Below are 21275 nucleotides of genomic sequence, written 5' to 3'. Positions count from 1 at the left end.
ACATTGGTGTAAACTGCCAATAGCAACCAATCACAACTCTTTTTTGAGGTAAAATGACAACTCTTTTTTTCTGGTAAAATGAAAGCTGAACAGTAATTGGTTACCATGGGTTATTTACACCAAAGTATATTTTACACCCTTTGAAAAATCTGGGCCATTGTGTTCTATGTTCTATTTTATCGGATTTATAATTTTCGTAGAAATGCAATACAATGGCACCTCTGTATTTAACCACAACCTCTTCTGAAAGGCTGGTTGATTACCGAGCAGTTCGAGAACTGAGCTGTTTCCCCCCCATAAAGAATGTAAATGTATTTAATTGGTTCCCACATCTATGTTTATGGTATGTTTCATTAATAAACATACCATTTTATCACTACAGTACAATACCATACACTTGCAACAAAATAGTGCACACGGGAACCCTTACACCCCATTCTCCATAGTGCAGCTGCATGTTGTCAGCAGGAGAAGCCAGCCAGTACAGACAATAGAGTAAAGAAGGCGGACTGGAGGAGATGGCTCAGGCAGGTGGAAAACAGTAGGCAACACAAAGCACAGATGCAACACAGATAACCATATCACACAAGCAGTGCATACATACGTTCAGCACTTCTGTGTGATCCGGCATCCCGCTCTCCTGTCCTGCTTGTGTGATCTGGAAACATATATATATCAGTAACAGCACGGGTATATGCATATCTGTGTCGTCAGTTACTATACGAACCTGAGACTGATTCAACTTGAGTAGTGGTGGTGACAGTGGGTTGCCTGCAGGGTTTGCATGGGGCCCTATCCAAACTCTTAGGTACTCAGCTTTGGGGGCTTTAATGAAGAAGTACCTACATCCATGGGTATGAGCATCCATCTAATGCTGTCTGTGGCCACTAAGTATGGGTTGCACGGGGGCAGATCCAGGACCGGAGAGGACGGTGCTTCTAGATACCTGGCTGCTGACACTGATAGGTGTAGAAAGGTAAACAGGAAGGTGTCAGAGATTGTTGCAATCTATGGTGGACACTAACATTAGGAAGTACAGTATATTGATCCTGTGCAGCAATTGGTCTTTATTAATTGATGTGTTTCAGGCATAACTAGCAAGTCATCATCCTAACAGAGATGTTGGTTCAGCTAGCAGGTTGATAGCCTATTTTCTTCCTGAGGGTGTTGTGGAAGCACAACGAAACATGCTAAAGTGGTTATAATATTTCAAATAGTGATCCCATTGTCATTGTTCGTGTCATATTGCAGTTCTCACTAACCTTACTGTAGATGACTAGACAGTGGTCCACACAGACAATTGGGATCATAATCTTTTTCAAATCACATTTTTTCTTTTGTATGCCATTTCATATTAGTACCAATAAAAATTATATTTTAATAGGGTGAGGTTACAGTTAAGGGGGTTTCTGTACCCCAGGCCTGTAAGTAATTGTTTTTTGTGACTATCCGTGGCCACTGAGTGACACAGATCTAGTGATGCAGGCCCCACCTAGTGGGTAGAGCTAGCCATCGGGGTGAGCCCCAAGGAAACCAGTAGAGTACTTGGCTTAATTGTGCTTACCTAACTACTGACTAAAAATTTCCCGTTCTTCCCACTACCGCATTCTCGCCACTTTAGACTCTAGCCAGACATGGCTAGGATGAGATCACTTGTATCAGGATATATAGGAATAAAGTCTCAGACATATAGTCAAAGTCTGACAAATGGGTGCTGGCCTCCAAGCCAAGCCCTGGGTAAACAATTGTTTGCTCTCTCTCTCTACACTTTGACTAGAAAACCCACCCCTCCCAGCTACACCTCACACTATATAACCTAAGGGAGCTATATGATTGGGCAGAGAGACTAAGAAGCTGTGCTGTCACCTAAATATAAAGTAAACACTGTTATGTACCCAGCTCAAGGATTGGTCCATCGATAAAATATCATACATGAGGAAAGCACAGTTTTACAGTTAACCCTTTACTTCCCTTCAGCTGTGCTATACACAAGACATAAGACACAAGGGAAAAAACAAGGCCAGGTATCCATCCACAGACAGCTGTTTTGGGGTGTTGCTCCTTATTATTGTAGAGCAGGATTCTGGCTAGGTGGGAGCAATGCCTAGTAGATCCATAAGAGAAACAGATCACTGATCTCAGGGAGACCAGCCAAACGATAACACTGGCGGCTGCAAGCGAAAGTTCTCAATGCAGTGAAATTCTCAGTGCATTGGCCCCTGGGAAACATGAATATGCAAAAGAAGAGCCCCTGGAGCCTCATTAAAGAGTCTCGAAACACAGGACAGGACATAAGGTACAGTGACACTTAATGGTAGGAGTAGCAAACCACTGTCCTTCAGCCCACAGCAAACATGATTATGGTACTGACCTACAGATGTGCTAGAAATAGCAGTGCTGTAGGACACTTCAAATGTACCAATGTATATTTATAGTAGTCACAGTACAATGGTGACATCAACATTTCAGATAAATACTCATTTTCATAAATTTGTTTTAGAATAATTACTTATCAAGTGATTTACCAACTAAGAATTCTATTACACGAAACAATTAGCGACCATACTTGCTGGCTGTTACGGACGATAATCGTTTTGCGTTATAGCTCATGCACATGCATAGTTATCTGTCTGCATGTTCTAAAATCACAGTAAAATCTGGTAATAAGAGGTCTCTTCTATGGGCCACCTGGACCCCTCCCGCAGCCCCTACTCGATGCCAGGAGTGTAATATCACAGCGAGTGGGGAATGAGGACGAAGCAAACACTGATCTGAACAATTGGCGCTCGCTTCCTCCTGTAGATTGGACCATGTAATACGGCCCTTACTTGTTTCCAGGGCTAAAAAAGGCAGCCGTAGATATCTATTCACACTTCAGGCAAAATAACATGTGCCGCTTCTAACACACAGATTTCTGCTCATTCTCAGACAATAAGAGTTATGTAGTACTTTGATTCTTGGAATATCTGTACAGTGCTGAAGGCTTTATGTCAAATGCAGTTCTCTAGAATCATGATTCAGGCTTATTAAAGCAGAAAAATATTGCTTAGTGGAAATAAATACTTTTTTTTTTTAATAAGTCTCTTTACTATTGATTCTGCAAATCGTGAGTCATAGGAACCTAGTAAGTCGATAACATACCTACAGACATTTAGCAATGGACACATTAAAGGGGAACTCCAGGTAAAGGTTAAAAAAAATGAAACTTCTGCAGAAGCATAACGCATTACTATCCCAGTTTTGAAACTATCAAAAATCCATTTGTTTTGGGGGGTTTGTTCTGTATTGTGTTTCTGTTCTTCCTGTTTGAGCAGTTCCCAGAATGCAGTTCTAGTTTCAGAATGCAATGCTTTCCCTCAGCTTTTCATCACAGTCCACAGTCCTTGCTGCACCTGCTTCTGGCCGGTCAGAGATGGTGAATAACTCAGGGGATTGGGTTATCCAGCCAAGCCTCCTGTGACATCACACCCTGCCTCCTGTCTGCATCATCATCAGCAAACACACACAATGTGAGACAGAGGCATGGAAGATTTGTCTCCTAAGGGGGGAGAGCAGTGGGAGCAGTAGACAATGTGAATTGGCACAGGGGCCATTTTTCTTCAGTTCCTGGATTTCTATCAGCTACCAGTGTGGCAGAACCGTACAGGTATGGTAACACATTATATAGACACATCTATATAACTTTTAATGTACTTTTAATAGAAAACAAACTTTCCTTATGTGGAGTTCCCCTTTAAGGTCCTATTACATGGACAGATTATCTGACAAATCAGACAGATATCGCCTGGTGTAATAAGGCCATTGATCAGCTGATGAACGAGCAAGCTCATTGGCTGATCCCTTAATTTTAGCATCTGTATTGCGCAGTTCGAGCCATGCTGTAAACAAGGAGGTCAGCACTCATTTACAGAGCTCAATAATCATGAGGCCAGGGCAGTGCGAACAACATTGTTTGTGCTGCCTTAGAGTTAACCATCGGCCAGAGATCCTCTATTACATGGGGAGATGTGCAGCCTACGCCAGAATATTTTTTGACATGTGAGAAGTGAGCGATCAGCCAACAAGTGTGCATTTTCTTGTTCATAATCTGATCGCTGTCCCTATTACACAGACCTTTAGACTTTTTTTTTTGCATTGAGCTACAAGCTTTACAAGCAGCCACACATATATCCATACTATTATCATTTAGCCACAGAGTCCTCCAGAGTCCTTGATATGGTTTCCCGTATTTGTAGATTCAATCATCTCTGATGAAGACATCTTGCAGCATGCCACTGGAATCTCACAGGTGTTATTGCGGAGGGCTGGCTGGGACTTGTAATACTTCATCACAGAAAGCTCAGCTCAGGTCATGGAAGCCCTGTGGCACTTTCCAGGCACACACAGCAGGGTAATGGAGACAGGGGATAGTACAAGTAGTCCCTAGTTTTCCCCTGAGACACACCCAAATACAGTGCCTGGCCAAATGTAACTTAGGGTGCCTTGATATTACTCAGGTACAGGTATAGCCTTGACACTGGGAGCAGGAAAAACAAGACAAGAGAATGGTGCAGTGCTAATCCAAATACAAGGAGGCAAAGTCCTCGATTGATATACAACTTTAACATGTATAAAACAGCAACAGTTGGACGTGTTGGAGAAATAATCCATGCAAAGTTAATAAGTGATTTGAGATTTTTCCTGAGATGTTCAAGCCATCGAGGTGGTGGAGATTACAATATTTGGCTTCTGGTGGTAGAAGCAGGTTGGCAATGCTAGTGCAGTGTCCACAGTGTATCACATACTCCTCCAGTAATACAAAGTGCAGGCAAAAGATTATTGATACTAGGATTCTGTGAAACAACTGTGACCTTTACTGAACAATTTAAAAATTTAATAATCATACAATTTCGTATAGCACAAGGTAGATATAACTTATAAACTTGGGACTAACAATATTTAGTTTACTGTCCCTTTAAGGACACTGTAAATAGCAGGTTAACTGAAGAATTTGGCTTTAAGGCTTTTGGGCAGAAATATTGTATATAGCATGGTTGCTATGGGTTAGAGATCTACTCTAATAGAACTCAGTCCAATTAGACTAAACTCTGCTTACTAGGCTATTAACAGTTTGGCTGACTGTGGTTAAGAAGAAATATTCATACTCAGAAGAACTCTACAGATCTATCACAGGATACCCATAGAGATGCATGTAAGCGTACTATAACAGATGTGGAAGCCAATTATCACTGTCTCCGACTGGAGGCCAACTGAGAGAACGGTAAATGCCAGGGGACCCTTGATCCAGTTATCCAACCATGGACTAGAAAAAAGTTGTAAAACTTAGAACTTATCCTCACAGAATGGAAACTGGTGATTTGTCTAATACAGCTCTCGTAAGTGCTGTAGAGTAGGAAGAGTCAACACTTGACTTGGAATATTTAAGAAGAGACTAATTTATTCTCAATAGAGGCAAAATCATCTCTTTGACTTGACCTTTACCGTCATCAGCTAAGAAGGCCGGAAGGCTGGATCTAGTCCTGGGACTTTTTATTTGCCTGTCTCTCTCTGTTTACTGTTACTTGTAAAATTAGAAAAATAACAGTTCAATCGTTGATTAAATGGTCTGACTAGCAGAAGCTGAGCTAGCAGATGTGTCAACTGGCCAGAGGCCAGGCTTAGACTGGTTTGAACAAGTTTAGGACCACTCCTTTCTAGATTAACAGAGTTGACCTAGGAACTGTTAATTGGTTGAGAGACATCCTGTGACTAAATCATCTTACTTCCATTCAAGTGACACTGGGTGTGGTAGAGACACAGGAGAAATATTAATCCTTGCACTGACAATATACTTCAGTGTATGGTGTTAAAGTGAACCAGTCATTACGATTTTGCTGCTATTCTGTGCCTTCCATAATGACATTATCTGCTGGCTCTCAAGAAAGGGAAAGAGTTGGGAACTAGTCATCTGGGCAGAGCACAGACCGCAACTAGTTACTGCTCTCCTCCTGTCAGCGTGTTCTGTAGGCTTTGCTCCTCTCAATCACCCCTGCAGAGCGCACTAACAGGTAGAGAGCTGTGACTAGTTATGGCCTGGCTTCCGTCCAGATGACTAGTTCCCGGTTCTCTCCCTGCCTTGCACGCTGGAATAAAAAACAGAGTTTCAGCAGATACCTTTATTACAGAAGACAAAGAAGACATGGTAAAGGAGCATTTTAGCATCTATCGTTTTAGCATCTATCGCGTGCTGATAGTAGCTTTAGCAGCAAAATTGTAGTGATTGTTTCCCTTTAAGCAGTGTGTAGCAATGTCACAAGTTTAACAGCAGAATAGTACACAGAATATACGATACCCAAACACAGTTAGGAATGCAAAAAGGCACATGACAACCTTATATACAAAGTAGCTGGGACCCAGGTACTAGGACAGTACTTTTCCACTGAACTAACTAAAAGGGTAATATGATTTAAACACATTCTCCTATGAAAAGTGTCAGAGAGGCTTTACCAAGCTCCTGATCTGCTACAAGCTAAAATACCCCCCAACTACTCCCCTCCTGGCCCTACTTGATTGACGGTCAGCAGAGCTCCAAGCGTGGTAAGGGATAGGAGAGGAGGAGGTGTTACAGTCCTTACAAGATCATGTGCTTGGGATAGCTTACACAGGGCCGCCATCAGGAATTTCGAGGCCCCATACAACCAAAGTGTCTGGGCCCCCCACATTAATAAAAAAAAAAATTGTGTGTTCGACCCACGCCTTGCTGGGAGGTATAATTTGGTTCAGATCAATTCTAGAGAACTGGCTCATATACCCCATTTTCCCCAGTGGCTTAAAATGTAACCTCTGTTATACAGTTATAAAATTGTAGAAACTAAATGTGAACAAGGTGCAATTCAAATAGACACTTACTTGTATAGCTGTCTCTTGTGCTCTGTATGCAGTGCATTATACTCACCCTTGCAACGTACAATTTATAGCATGTCTACAAGCCCAGCGGGGCTCATTATGATGGAGACTAAAACTTATACAAGAGTGGGGTAGGGGTTCCCCTGTATTCAGAATGCTGTTGAGTACTAGGCAATGCCCCGTTTGGGGTTATTGAATTTTGAGGGTCTGGGGGGCTGTTTGATTTGTATATGTTCACCAATATCCCCCCCACCCCCCGGTATGCTCACTAACATAGAATATGTTGATAAGGCTAATATAATGAGGCTGTTCCATGTTAGTGAGCATATACAAATCACCCCCCCCCCAGGCAGACTAGTTTAGCTCACCCAAGACAGTGATAGCGAATACATGGCGGTGAGAACGCTTTCTAGGAGATCCTGTTTGTGCAGCAGAGGTGTCTTTATCCTGCTCTGCATAGACCCTCGAAATTCAATAACCCCAGACGAGGTATTGCCTATCACTCAATAGCATTCTGAATACAGGGGAACCCCTACCCCACTCTTGTATAAGTTTTAGTCTCCATCATAATGAGCCCCTCAGGGCTTGCAGACACGCTATAAATTGTACGTTGCAAGGGTGAGTATAACAAGAGAACAAGAGACAGCTATACAAGTAAGTGTCTATTTGAATTGCACCTTGTTCACATTTAGGTTCTACAATTTTATAACTGTATAACAGAGGTTACATTTTAAGCCACTGGGGAAAATGGGATATATGAGCCAGTTCTCTAGAATTGATCTCACACACAGACACCAGCACACATGTATACAGACACCAGCACACATGTATACAGACATACAGACACCAGCACACATGTATACACACATACAGACACCAGCACACATGTATACAGACATACAGACACCAGCACACATGTATACAGACATACAGACACCAGCACACCAGGGCACAATGAAGTTTGAACTTCTGCAACCTGGAGAAATCACCTGATATCACCTGCAGTCCTATGTAACACCACATAACACAGTGGTATCTCTGAGTACAGATAATGTAGTAGATTTCACCTGCAGTCCTATGTAACAGCACAGATAACACAGTGATATCTCTGAGTATAGATCATGTAGTAGATGTCACCTGCAGTCCTATGTAACAGCACAGATAACACAGTGATATCCCTCTGAGTACAGATAATGTAGATGTCACCTGCAGTCCTATGTAACAGCACATATAACAGTGATATGCCTCTGAGTACAGATAATGTAGTAGATGTCACCTGCAGTAGTATGTAACACCACAGATAACATAGTGATATCTCTGAGTACAGATTATGTAGATGTCACCTGCAGTCCTATGTAACACCACAGATAACATAGTGATATCTCTGAGTACAGATAATGTAGTAGCTGTCACCTCGGGCGCCCCTACTAAATGATGTTCTACAAAATAAGAAAAGTGTCATACAGGGACTCACAGGTGACGTCTTCTTTGATCTGAGGAGTTACTTTCCCTTTTCCTCTCCACCCGGCCCAGTCCTCCGTGCTGATTCCTTCCAGATACGTTTCATCCCCTTAGAACCTGCGAGACAAACAATTTAGGCTCCGCACATTTCTAGCAACTTCCTTTCCTTTCTCCCCCCTGTAGGCTCCCATAGTAACTGCGCTGTGTGGGATGCCCCCTGTATGTAGGATCCCCTGCTGTGCCCCCTGTATGTAGGATTCCCTGCTGTGCCCCCATGAGCTAATAATGCCCCTAAAGGTGGCCCCCATGAACTAATAATGCCCCCAGAGGTACCCCCATGCACTAATAATGCCCCCAGAGATGCCCCCATGAGTTAATAATGCCCCCAGAGGTGGCCCCCATGCACTAATAATGCCCCCAGAGGTGCCCCCATGAACTAATAATGCCCCCAGAGGTGCCCCTATATACTAATAATGCCCCCAGAGGTGCCCCCATGAGCTAATAATGCCCCCAGAGGTGCCCCCATATACTAAAAATGCCCCCAGAGGTGCCCCCATGAGCTAATAATGCCCCCAGAGGTGCCCCCATATACTAATAATGCCCCCAGAGGTGCCCCCATGAGCTAATAATGCCCCCAGAGGTGCCCCATATACTAATAATGCCCCCAGAGGTGCCCCCATGAACTAATAATGCCCCCATATACTAATAATGCCCCCGGAGGTGCCCCCATGAACTAACAATGCCCCCAGAGGTGCCCCCATATACTAATAATGCCCCCAGAGGTGCCCCATACACTTATAATGCCCCCAGAGGTGCCTCCATACACTAATAATGCCCCCAGAGGTGCCCCCATATACTAATAATGCCCCCAGAGGTGCCCCCATACACTAATAATGCCCCTAGAGGTGCCCGCATGCACTAATAATGCCCCCATATACTAATAATGCCCACATATACTAATAATGCCCCCAGAGGTGCCCCCATGAACTAATAATGCCCCCAGAGGTGCCCCCATATACTAATAATGCCCCCAGAGGTGCCCCCATGCACTAATAATGCCCCCAGAGATGCCCCCATGAGTTAATAGTGCCCCAAGAGGTGCCCCCATGAACTAATAATGCCCCCAGAGGTGCCCCCATATACTAATAATGCCCCCAGAGGTGCCCCCATGAGCTAATAATGCCCCCAGAGGTGCCCCCATACACTAATAATGCCCCCAGAGGTGCCCGCATGCACTAATAATGCCCCCATATACTAATAATGCCCACATATACTAATAATGCCCCCAGAGGTGCCCCCATGAACTAATAATGCCCCCAGAGGTGCCCCCATATACTAATAATGCCCCCAGAGGTGCCCCCATGCACTAATAATGCCCCCAGAGATGCCCCCATGAGTTAATAGTGCCCCCAGAGGTGCCCCCATGAACTAATAATGCCCCCAGAGGTGCCCCTATATACTAATAATGCCCCCAGAGGTGCCCCCATGAGCTAATAATGCCCCCAGAGGTGCCCCCATATACTAATAATGCCCCCAGAGGTGCCCCCATATACTAATAATGCCCCCAGAGGTGCCCCCATATACTAATAATGCCCCCAGAGATGACCCCATGGGTTAATAATGCCCCCAGAGGTGCCCCCATATACTAATAATGCCCACAGAGGTGCCCCCATATACTAATAATGCCCCCATATACTAATAATGCCCCCAGAGGTGCCCCCATACACTAATAATGCCCCCAGAGGTGCCCCCATACACTAATAATGCCCCCAGAGGTGCCCCCATACACTAATAATGCCCCCAGAGGTGCTCCCATACACTAATTATGCCCCCAGAGGTGCCCCCATACACTAATTATGCCCCCAGAGGTGCCCCCATACACTAATAATGCCCCCAGAGGTGCCCCCATACACTAATAATGTCCCCAGAGGTGCCCCCCATACACTAATGATGCCCCCAGAGGTGCCCCTAAAAAACAAACATCCTACTCACCTAATCCGCGCGGTGTGGCTGCAGGCAGCAGCTCTTCCTCCTCCTCTTTGGGCTCCATCTTGCAAGCCGCAGGGACGGGACTTCCGGCAGACGTGATGACGTCACATCATCGCGCCTGCCGGAGAGGTCACGTGCCGGCAGCCTATGGGAGAGAATACAGGAGTAGGACACTATCAGGTCCTGCTCCTGTATTCTGATCGCTTTAATGTTCCGCCCGCTCACTGTGCGGGCGGAACATCAAAGCGATCAGTGCATCCCGAGAAGCTGCGCGGCCGCAGCTTCTCGGGATGCTCAGAGACAAGGGGCAAGGAGGGCCGTGCGGGCCCCCCTAGCGTAGCGGTCGGGGGGCGGCGGCCGGCGCCCCCCCACCATGTCTCTTAGGGTCCGGGCCCCCTACGGCAGTACCAAGTGTACTGCCCTATTGGCGGCCCTGAGCTTACATAGTAACATAGTAAATAAGGTTGAAAGAAGACAAGAGTCCATCAGGTTCAACCTAGGGAAACCCTACTGTGTTGATCCAGGGAAGGCAAAAACCCCCACTAGGGAGACGAAAACCACCCCACCACAGGGAGAAAACTCCCCCCCCCCTCCCGAATCCAATGGCAACCAGAACAATCCCAGGATCAACGTATCACCGGAAATCTAATGCCCATAACTTGTAATATTATATTGTTCAAGAAAAGCATCCAGGCCTCCCTTGAACTTATTTAATGAATCGGCCATGACAACATCATGTGGCAGAGAGTTCCACAGTCTTACCGTTCGTACAGTAAAGAACCTGCGTCGATGCTGATGATAAAATCTTCTTTCCTCTAGACGTAGAGGATGCCCCCTTGTCATGGTTACAGACCTAGGAGTAAAAAGACCACTACAAAGATTTCTGTACTGTCCATTCATATATTTGTACATTGTGATCAGATCGCCCCTAAGACGTCTTTTTTCTAGCGTAAATAACCCCAAGCGTGATAACCTGTCCTGGTACTGTAACCCACCCATTCCCTTAATGACCTTTGTTGCCCTCCTCTGCACCCGCTCTAGTTCAGCTGTGTCCTTCTTATATACCGGTGCCCAAAACTGTACACAGTATTCCATATGTGGTCTGACTAGTGATTTATAAAGAGGCAAAACTATGTTCTCATCTTTAGCATCTATACCTCTTTTGATGCATTCCATTATTTTATTAGCCTTGGCAGCTACTGCCTGGCACTGATCACTAAAGTTGAGTTTACTGTCCACCAATACCCCCAGGTCCTTTTCGGAAGTAGTTTTACCCAGTGTTTTATTATTTAGCACATAACTGTATTTATTATTTCTATGGCCCAAGTGCATAACCTTACATTTATGCACATTAAACTTCATTTGCCATTTCACCACCCAAGCCTCTAGCTTCTCCAAATCCCTCTGTAATATGATATTATCATCCTCTTTACCCAGTTTAGTATCATCTGCAAAAATGAAGATTCTGCTCTGTAGCCCCTCATAAAGATCATTAATAAAAATATTAAAAAGAAGTGGACCCAACACTGACCCCTGTTGTACCCCACTAGTAACTAAAACCCAATCTGAATATGTTCCATCAATGACCACCCTCTGTTTTCTATCACACAACCCAGTTACTTACCCATTTGCATACGTTTTCCCCAAGTCCCAGCATCCTCATTTTGTAGACCAACCTTTCATGCGGCACAGTATCAAATGCCTTTGAAAAGTCCAGATACACAACATCCACAGCCTCCCCCAGGTCCAGTCTATAACTTACCTCTTCATAGAAGCCGATCAGATTAGTCTGACAGGATCGATCCCTCATAAATCCATGCTGATGCTGAGTCACAAGATTGTTTTCATTAAGATACTCCAGTATAGCATCTCTTACAAACCCCTCAAATACTTTACCTACTATAGATGTTAGACTTACGGGCCTGTAGTTTCCAGGATCGCTCTTTGACCCCTTCTTGAATATTGGTACCACATTAGCTATGCGCCAGTCCTGTCGTAATAGAATCTTTAAATATTAGGAATAACGGTCTGTCTAACACAGTATTTAATTCTTGCAAAACTCTAGGATGGATACCTTCTGGGCCCGGTGACTTATGGATTTTAATGTTTTTAAGGCGTTTCCCCACTTCTTGTTGTGTTAGGCAGGTGAGATTTATGGGAGGATTTATATTATCCCTAGTCATGTCGTCTGTTATGGGATTCTCCTCTGTGAATACAGTAGAGAAGAATGTATTTAGTAGATTGGCCTTTTCCTCTTCCCCTCCACCATTACACCCAGATTATTTTTGAGGGGACCAACATTTTCAGTTTTAAGTCTTTTGTTGTTTATATAAGTGAAGAACATTTTGGGATTTGTTTTACTTTCTGTGGCTATCCTTCTTTCTGTTGCAAATTTTGCTTCTTTTATTTGCTTTTTACACATTCTATTCTTCTGTCTATAGTTGCTCAATGCTTCCCCACTACCTTCTTGTTTTAATAGTCTGAATGCTTGTTTCTTATCATTTATTGCACCCCTTACAGCTGAAGTTAACCACATTGGATTTTTCTTATTTCTACTACGTTTATTCCCATATGGTATGTGTCATTCACACAATTTACTCAGGATGCTCTTAAATATGTCCCATTTCTCTTGTGTACTTTTATTTCTGAAGGCATTGTCCCAGTCTATGTTCCCAAGGTCCCCTCTTAGTTTTTGGAAATTAGCCTTCCTGAAATTTAATGTTTTTGTAGCCCCTCTGCTAATTATTTTATTGAAGGATAATTGAAAACTTACTATATTATGGTCACTATTACCTAGGTGACCCCCCCACCTCTATTTTTGATATTCTGTCTGGTCTATTGGTTAAGATCAGGTCCAGAAGGGCCCCCCCTCTTGTTGGTTCCTGTACTAGTTGGGAAAGGTAATTATCTTTTACTATTTCCAAAAACACGCTTCCCTTTCTGGAGCTGCAGGTTTCTGCTTTCCAGTTTATATTTGGGTAGTTAAAGTCCCCCATAATAATGACTTCCCCCTGCTTCGCTGCCGCATCTATTTGTCTTATAAGAAGATTTTCTGACTCTTCCACTATACTTGGAGGTTTATAACTCACTCCTAAAAGAATTTTATTATTCTTCGTCCCTCCTCTTATTTCTACCCAAAGAGATTCTACATTATCATCACTTATATCCTCCCGCAGAATGGGCTTAAGGCAGGATTTAACATATAGACAGACCCCTCCCCCTTTCTTATTTTTACGGTCATTTCTGAATAGACTATAACCCTGGATATTAACAGCCCAGTCATAACTCTCATCCAGCCATGTCTCGCTTATCCCCACTATATCATATTTCTCTTCAACCATTATGAGTTCTAATTCCTCAGCTTTATTAGTGAGGCTTCGAGCATTAGTATACATACATTTAATATGTTTGTCCATATTCCCTTTCCTCTTGTCACTAGTGACTGTTCTAACCCCTCCCGCCGCTCCACCCCCAGTTCCATAATCTAGGCCCAGCTCTCCATCTACTCTGTCTTCACTTACTATATTGTAGTTGCCCTCCCCCCCGGTCCCTAGTTTAAACACTCCTCCAACCTCTTAGCCATCTTCTCCCCCAGCTTCTTTGACACTTTTCACTGGAGAATAAGCACAAATAAATATATGAAAATATTGGATGTCTCCTTGACCTAACTGCTCTCTAACGGTGTCATCAGTTTGCACTGTCAATTGTGTCTGACTTTATTTTTAACTTAGCACCATCTTCATGTATTAGCAGCAAAAGAATACATTGTAAGCCTATGTTCACACAATGCATTTTTTATGAAAAGAACGGCCATGGTTTTCAGTTACAATGACCATTCTTGTCATAGAGAAATATATGGCATTGAAATCAATGCAAACAATGTCTGTTGTTCACACAATGTATTGAACAACGGCAATGGAAATAATTGACATGTAATTGATTGTTGTGCATGGATTTCAATGCAATTTTCAATGCAACAGCCATTGTTTGACACTCATTACAATGGCCATTATTTTTAGGTGCCAAACAACGGACGTTGTCCGTACCTTGTGGGAGCAAAGCCTAAAACATGATCATCAAAAAAGAGGAGAGAAAAACCAAGTCTATCAAGATACTGGAATAATAGGAGGATGAAACTATTGACAAATCAACAATTGGGGGCAACTCTGATGCCCAACCCCCTCTTTAGACACATTCATATATGTATTAGGGTATAAACCCACACACCGTATACGCAGCGTATTTACTGCTGCGATACGCAGCAAATATGCAGCAAATACGCAACAGATTAGATCTAAATAACTGAACACAGCATCAAATCTGCACTATCAAATCTGCTGCGTATTTGTTGCGTATCTGCTGCGTATACGGTGTGTGGGTTTGTACCCTAAAAGTGTTGTGAGGTTTGTAAATGTACTCCCGTCTTTGCTGTTCACATTACTGATGAAAACTGGAATGCACAGTAAAGAATGGTACTGACTGAAATAGAATATTTTACACATAATACTTCTTTTACGTCAGAGATTTGTTGATTTTTACAAAATAACTAGAATGATATAAATAGCAGCTTATTTGTGCAGTCCAAATTTCTGCTTTATCCTGCCACATGACTGAGTTTCCATTGTGAAAAATTAGAAAGCGGATTCCTTTCAAGTGCAAAACTATAAAAAGACACAATGAATTCTTCCAAGATTTTCAAATTTTACTGATACAGCTTTCACAGTTAGATAATATGGGCACAATTTGACATCTGTCTTATGACTAGTGTTGAGCGGATCTGTCAAAATCACCATAGAACCCCATGGTAGTCCTGATTTATTTTTATAGACAGTATGAAGGACACAAGGTTGTAGCTCTAATAAAGGTGATAAAGTGTTAGCCCATATAATAGCCATGTGATACTAGTTTCATGCCTTTTACTTTTCCCTATGGGCCCTATTACACAGGCGATTATCGTGCGAAAAATCGCTATATCGTTTGAATTTAAACGATAATCGTTCTGTGTAATTGCAGGCAACAATGTCATTGATCGTTGATTTAGATCCAAACCTAAAATTATTGTTAATCGTTCGCTAATTGTTCGCTGTTATTCCACGTTCGTTCGCTCAAGTTCAGCATTTTTTCACTTATCGATCAGAAGGAATAAACGATCACAATAACGATCGTAATAACGATCGTATCTAACGATTATCGTTCTGTGTTTGCGATCGTTTATCGTTAGTCGTTAATCGTTAAAAATCGTGTAATAGGACCCTATAGCTTTAGTACATACAGGTCCTCACAAAAGTTAATGGGGTTTTCTATATATAAGATTAATCACCCATCCTTAAAGGGAAACTAATAGCAGGTATGTACATCTGATGCCACTACATGTCAGGCATCTGCCCCCAGAATGGGATGATTTTTAGACAGATATTTTAATTTGATAAAGTTAAATAATCCGACATTTACGTGTTGCCGTCACATTGACTTTACTAATGCTATCTTGGAAGAGGTTGGGTACAGTCCACGAAGACGTCATAGTGCATACTCAACTTCTTAACCGATTCAACATACAGTAATCATAACTGAATCTAATTTCAAACAAGATTTGCTCATCATTATTTAGAACACACATAGTCTAGGACCTAAAGTTGTGATCATAAGATCATAATGAAAGCTTGAGAATGTGAATAATGATCTACTGTGGAGAAACAGACATTATGGGTGTAAGCAAAGACGCTACCTTTAGCTTGCAAACAACAACTGATATTGTGCATCCATTATCTTTTTTTCCAATCTATATGGCATATATTTTGATATGTTTATATCTTAGCTTCCTACTTTTTTGTTTTTGCCATACAAATTGGGATGCCATTCTACAGAGACCATAGAAACTGCTGGCCACTGTGATAAATGTCATAGTAATTGACCCAAAGATAGTCAGGTCAAAATCTTTACAGCTTTCTTTTCTCTTCTATTCCAGACATTTTAGGTATCACAGACCTTTCTGACTGAAAGGAAATGGCTTTGGAGAATAATACCCATCGCAGTTATTCAATTATACCATGCTTCATCTTTGTGGAGGTAAGTGCTATGTTTTGTCTTGGAAAGCGGCAGGGTTGCTATGGTAACAGTTGCAGTTCAGTAAACAATTCACTGCTAGGCTTCGTACACGGTAGATACCTACCTAGCTTTATTGTTATTATATTGCATGTGTCACTGAAATATCTTACAGAGCAGCTGGACAACAAGTCTTACGTTACTCTTTATATAGTGCAGCATTTCTGGCATTGAAGACAGAATATGCTGTATGCAATTTTTTTAATAGAAAATTTTAATATTATACAATATTGACACCTAAACAGAGAGCATTGGGTTTCTAAATCATTAAAACTCTGGAAACCAATATTAAAGGCAACCACGCACATAATTAAAAGAAAATGTGCCCATCTGTAGCCTCATAGGTGCCCTTTGTTCCCTAAATGAGAATACAAAACATTACATTCACATTAGCAGTGACAACAGAATTCTTCACTCTCTGGGTATTAAGTTCATGAGATTACATGGAACATGAATGAACAGATGCTGATCTGTCACAGTGAGTGCCATTTTGTCCTGGTGCCAGAAGTGATAACAGTATGTCATGCAGGGTTCATGCCATTGGTTTACAGAAATGTCACATAGACCAGACATAGTCCAATGACTGATGAGGTGGATAAGATCATAGAATTCACAAGCAGATTTTGTTAAGGACAGAGCCAATTTAGATTTTTGCGTTTTCGTTTTTTCCTCCTTGTGCTTAAAAGGCCATAGCACTTGCATTTTTCCACCTAGAAACCCGCATGAGCCCTTATCTTTTGCGTCACTAATTGTACTTTGCAATGACAGGCTGAATTTTTGCATAAAGTACACTGCGAAACCAGAAAAAAATTAAAAGTGTGGTGAGATTGAAAAAAAAAACGCATTTTGTTTATTTGGGGGAAATGTGTTTTTACGCCAATCGCCCTGGGGTAAAACTGACTTGTTATGCATGTTCCTCAAGTCATTACGATTAAAACGATATGTAACATGTATAACTTTCCTGTATCTGATGGCCGGTAAAAAATTCAAACCATTGTCAACAAATATACGTCACTTAAAATCGCTCTATTCCCATGCTTATAGCGCTTTTATCCTTTGGTCTATGGTGCTGTGTGAGGTGTCATTTTTTGCGCCATGATGTGATCTTTCTATCGGTACCTTGATTGCGCATATACAACTTTTTGATCGCTTTTTATTACAATTTTTCTGGATTTGATGCGACCAAAAATGCGCAATTTTGCACTTTGGGATTTTTTTGCGCTTACGCCGTTTACCGTGCGAGATCAGGAATGTGATTAATTAATAGATCAGGCGATTACGCGCGCGGCGATAGCAAACATGTTTATTTATTTATTTGTTTACTTTTATTAATAACCTGGGAAAAGGGGGGTGATTCAGACTTTTATTAGGGGAGGGGGCTTTTTACTATTAACAACACTTTTTTTTTTACTTTTACACTTATACTAGAAGCCCCCCTGGGGGACTTCTAGTATAAGTACTCTGATCTCTCATAGAGATCTCTGCAGCATAGATATGCTGCAGAGATCCATGAGATAGGCACTCGTTTACTTCCGGCTGCTGCAGCCGGAAGTAAACGAGTGCCGAAACGGGGACGGCGCCATCTTGGAGCGGTCCCCGGCCGGCTTCAGAAACGGAGATCGCTCCTCCGGGATAACATCCCGGAGGAGCGATCTCCCCACTAGACACCAGGGATGACGCTGCGTCCGGTAATCGGATGCAGCTGTCAACTTTGACAGCTGCATCTGATTACTGTATTAGCGGGCACAGCGATCGGACCGTGCCCGCTAATACCTGCGGTCCCGGGCTACAAGCGGCACCCGGGACCGCCGTGGTTTAGAGCGCGGCCGCCGCGCGGCCCCACTCTGAACGTCCCTAACGACATCAGGGCGTAAATATACGCCCTATGTCGTTAAGGGGTTAAAGCTTACACAGTAGAAACTGTTAGGTGTTTTTTCTATATTACAAAAGCCAACTATTTTATTCTAAGCAGTACTTCTTTAGTATTAATTGCAAACAAGTAGTAGCTGTAACCTGTCGCGCTTGTTGGGGTAGCTGGGTGGGAATGATATATGTACAAGTAAATCTGGCCACCAAATTGCTGTGTTAAGGAGGGGACTAAGTTTCCACAGAATCTTACAGAAGCTAAGAGGAGTACTTCGGGCTAGCAGTACTTTTAGTCTGTGGCCAGGGAGGGGGTAGATATAGAAGGCGTCGGTCACTTACCTCCCCTATTCCAGCGCCGGAGCGATGTCCCGTTCTCCCGTCCCGCGGCCGCTTCCTGGTCTGAGCTGCGGCTTGAGACGTGACGTCTCAAGGCAGCTCAGCCATCCAGCCGTCCTAGCGAGGTCCCGCCTCGGCCACTGAATGAAGTCACGTCTCAAGCCGCAGCTCAGACCAGGAAGCGGCCGCGGGACTGGAGAACGGGGTGTCGCGATTCGGGACCCGGCGCTGGAACCGCGGAGGTAAGTGACTGGCGCCCTCTATGTCTACCCCTCTCCCGCCACAGACTAAAAGTACTGCTAGACCGGAATATCCCCTTTAGGCTGGGTTCACACTACGTATATTTCAGTCAGTATTGTGGCCCTCATATTGCAACCAAAACCAGGAGTGGATTGAAAACACAGAAAGGCTCTGTTCACACAATGTTGAAATTGACTGGATTGCTGCCATTTAATGGCAAATATTTGCTGTTATTTTAAAACAACGGTTGTTGTATTGAAATAATGGCAGTTATTTACTGTTATATAGCGGCCATCCACTCAATTTCAACATTGTGTGAACAGATCCTTTCTGTGTTTTCAATCCACTCCTGGTTTTGGTTGCAATATGAGGACCACAATACTGACTGAAATATACGTAGTGTATTTATTATGCAACAAGAAATCCACAGACCAAAATATTTGGTAAACCCAACATTTTGGTTTGTCTCACACCTTTGTCAAGGAGTCTGTGTGGTAGGTGCACATGGTAATTCTGAAGTGTCCTGGTAATGAGGATATGGTGCTGATAGCAGGCTAGGCTGCGGGGCTGGTGACTTGGATCACGGCGTGCAGCTATGTAATATTATAGACCAGCCTTTGCTGCAGAACTACCTAAGAGCTGTGCAAAGATTTTGTCCTGCACCACAGAGTGAGGCAGAGCTTCGTATCCAAAGGTTTTATTGCAAATCCATAAATCATTAGGAATAAAAGACAGTTGAAGCATTTTGGCGTAGGCACACACCTTGTTCACAACTTGGTCAGAACAAGTTGTGAATAAGGTGTGTGCCTATGCCGAAACACGTCAACTGTGTCCGGTGAGTTCCAAGGGGACAGTGAGTGTAAAAAAATTAAATAGTGGGTGATGATTGTAAGGATGTGGAATCACAAGTTTAACTTGTTTATAACAGTATTGAGGATGGAAACAGAAATGTTTCGGTCTCTGCAAATGACACCAAGCTTGTACAGTACAGTCTATGGAAGATGTGCAGATGTTACAAGCTTCCTTAGACACATTCAGTGTTTGAGCTTCTACAGTACTTGGCAAATGAGGTTCAATGTGGATAAATGTAAAATTATGCACCTGGGTACTAATAACCCACATGCATCATATGTCCTAGGGGGAGTTACAATGGGAGAGTCACTGGTAGAGAAGGACTTGGGTGTACTTGTAGATAATAGACTACAGAATATTGTCAAAAGCTTATGCTGTTCAGTCCCCAATTTATAGAAAGGATGTTCTAGAGCTGGAAAAGGTACAAAGACAGGCAACTAAACTAATAAGGGGAGTGGAGCATCTCAGTTGTGAGTTAGGATTATGGGAATTAAATTTGTTTAGTCTTAGGAAGAGACATTAAAGGGGAGATTAATTTATTTAAATATATAAATGGCCCCTACAAGAAATATGGGGAAAATATGTTTTGGGTAAAACCCCTCAAAAATGTTTACTCTCCGGAGGCGACAAGCCTTCTTTACCATGAAAACAGTGAATCTGTGGAACTGTCTACCCCAGGATCTGGTCACAGCAAAAACAGTGGAGGGCTTCAGTATAGGCTTAGACATGTTTTTAGAAAATAATAACCTAAATGCATATTCAGGAATATAGATTTTACCCATCCATCCCCCTTCCCTTTATCAATCTCCTCCTTGGTTGAACTTGATTTACATTCTTTCTTTTCAACTGTACTAACTATGTAACTATGAATTGTACACACATATGTGTAGCTATATGTGTCCAACGTGTATAGAACCCTTGTCATGCGAACTATGATAAAATTGTATGTAGAATGGTGTATGGTTAACCCCGCTCATACAGTATACAACTCATGACCTGTAAGTGGGAGGGGAGAGGTGGGGGGAGGGGTGGGATGGGAGTGGTACTGGGGGGGGGGGTAGAGTACAAGGAGTGGGTGTAACAGGGAATATCAATCAACAACAAATCCAAACAAATAGTAACAAACTACATCTCCAGGCATTAGTCCAATAGTGTCAGGGTAGATTACTGCAGCATCATGGGCTATAAGCGAGTAGTGTTATATACCACCAGTGCCTCTGGAGCAGGCTTGGGCAGTGAGTGGGGCAGGATCTGGGGGAGCTAGGGTGGGCCAATCTGCCCATTTTTTGTAAAATTGTTGGGAATTGCCTTGCCGGCGGGCTAGTGGTTCTTTCATTGCGTAACTTGCTTGTACCGTAGCTAGGATCATGGTTAGTGAGGGCAGGGTAGTAGATTTCCAGTTTCTGGCAATAGCCGTAGGTGTGGCTGTTAAGATGTGAAAAACTGGAGTAAGGTGATGCAGAGGTTAGTCGTCCAGGTTCAGTGATAAGAGCGCCACCGCTGGGCCCCATGGAATAGGATACCCCAGAAAGCTACTGAGTTTA

General features: G+C 42.9%; 1 protein-coding gene across 3 annotated transcripts in view; it reads left to right on the top strand.

Moving 5' to 3' along the window:
• The window catches only part of PLPPR1 (phospholipid phosphatase related 1), a 150459-nt gene that overhangs the window by 57519 nt on the left and 71665 nt on the right, over positions 1-21275 (top strand). The window contains exons 1-2 of one of the 3 annotated variants that reach the window (XM_069964317.1): positions 15962-16043; positions 16301-16401. In XM_069964317.1, the coding sequence (XP_069820418.1) occupies positions 16339-16401 (63 nt within the window). In that variant the 5' untranslated portion in view covers positions 15962-16043; positions 16301-16338. Of the gene's footprint in view, positions 1-15961; positions 16044-16300; positions 16402-16839; positions 16916-21275 lie in introns of those variants that run through there. The other 2 variants (XM_069964321.1, XM_069964323.1) reach the window with 2 other exon arrangements.

Source organism: Dendropsophus ebraccatus, chromosome 3 (assembly GCF_027789765.1).
Source record: "Dendropsophus ebraccatus isolate aDenEbr1 chromosome 3, aDenEbr1.pat, whole genome shotgun sequence".
NCBI lineage: Eukaryota > Metazoa > Chordata > Amphibia > Anura > Hylidae > Dendropsophus > Dendropsophus ebraccatus.
The sequence above is the reverse complement of the archived record's forward strand: the minus strand, read 5'-3'. Positions and strand labels throughout refer to the sequence as shown.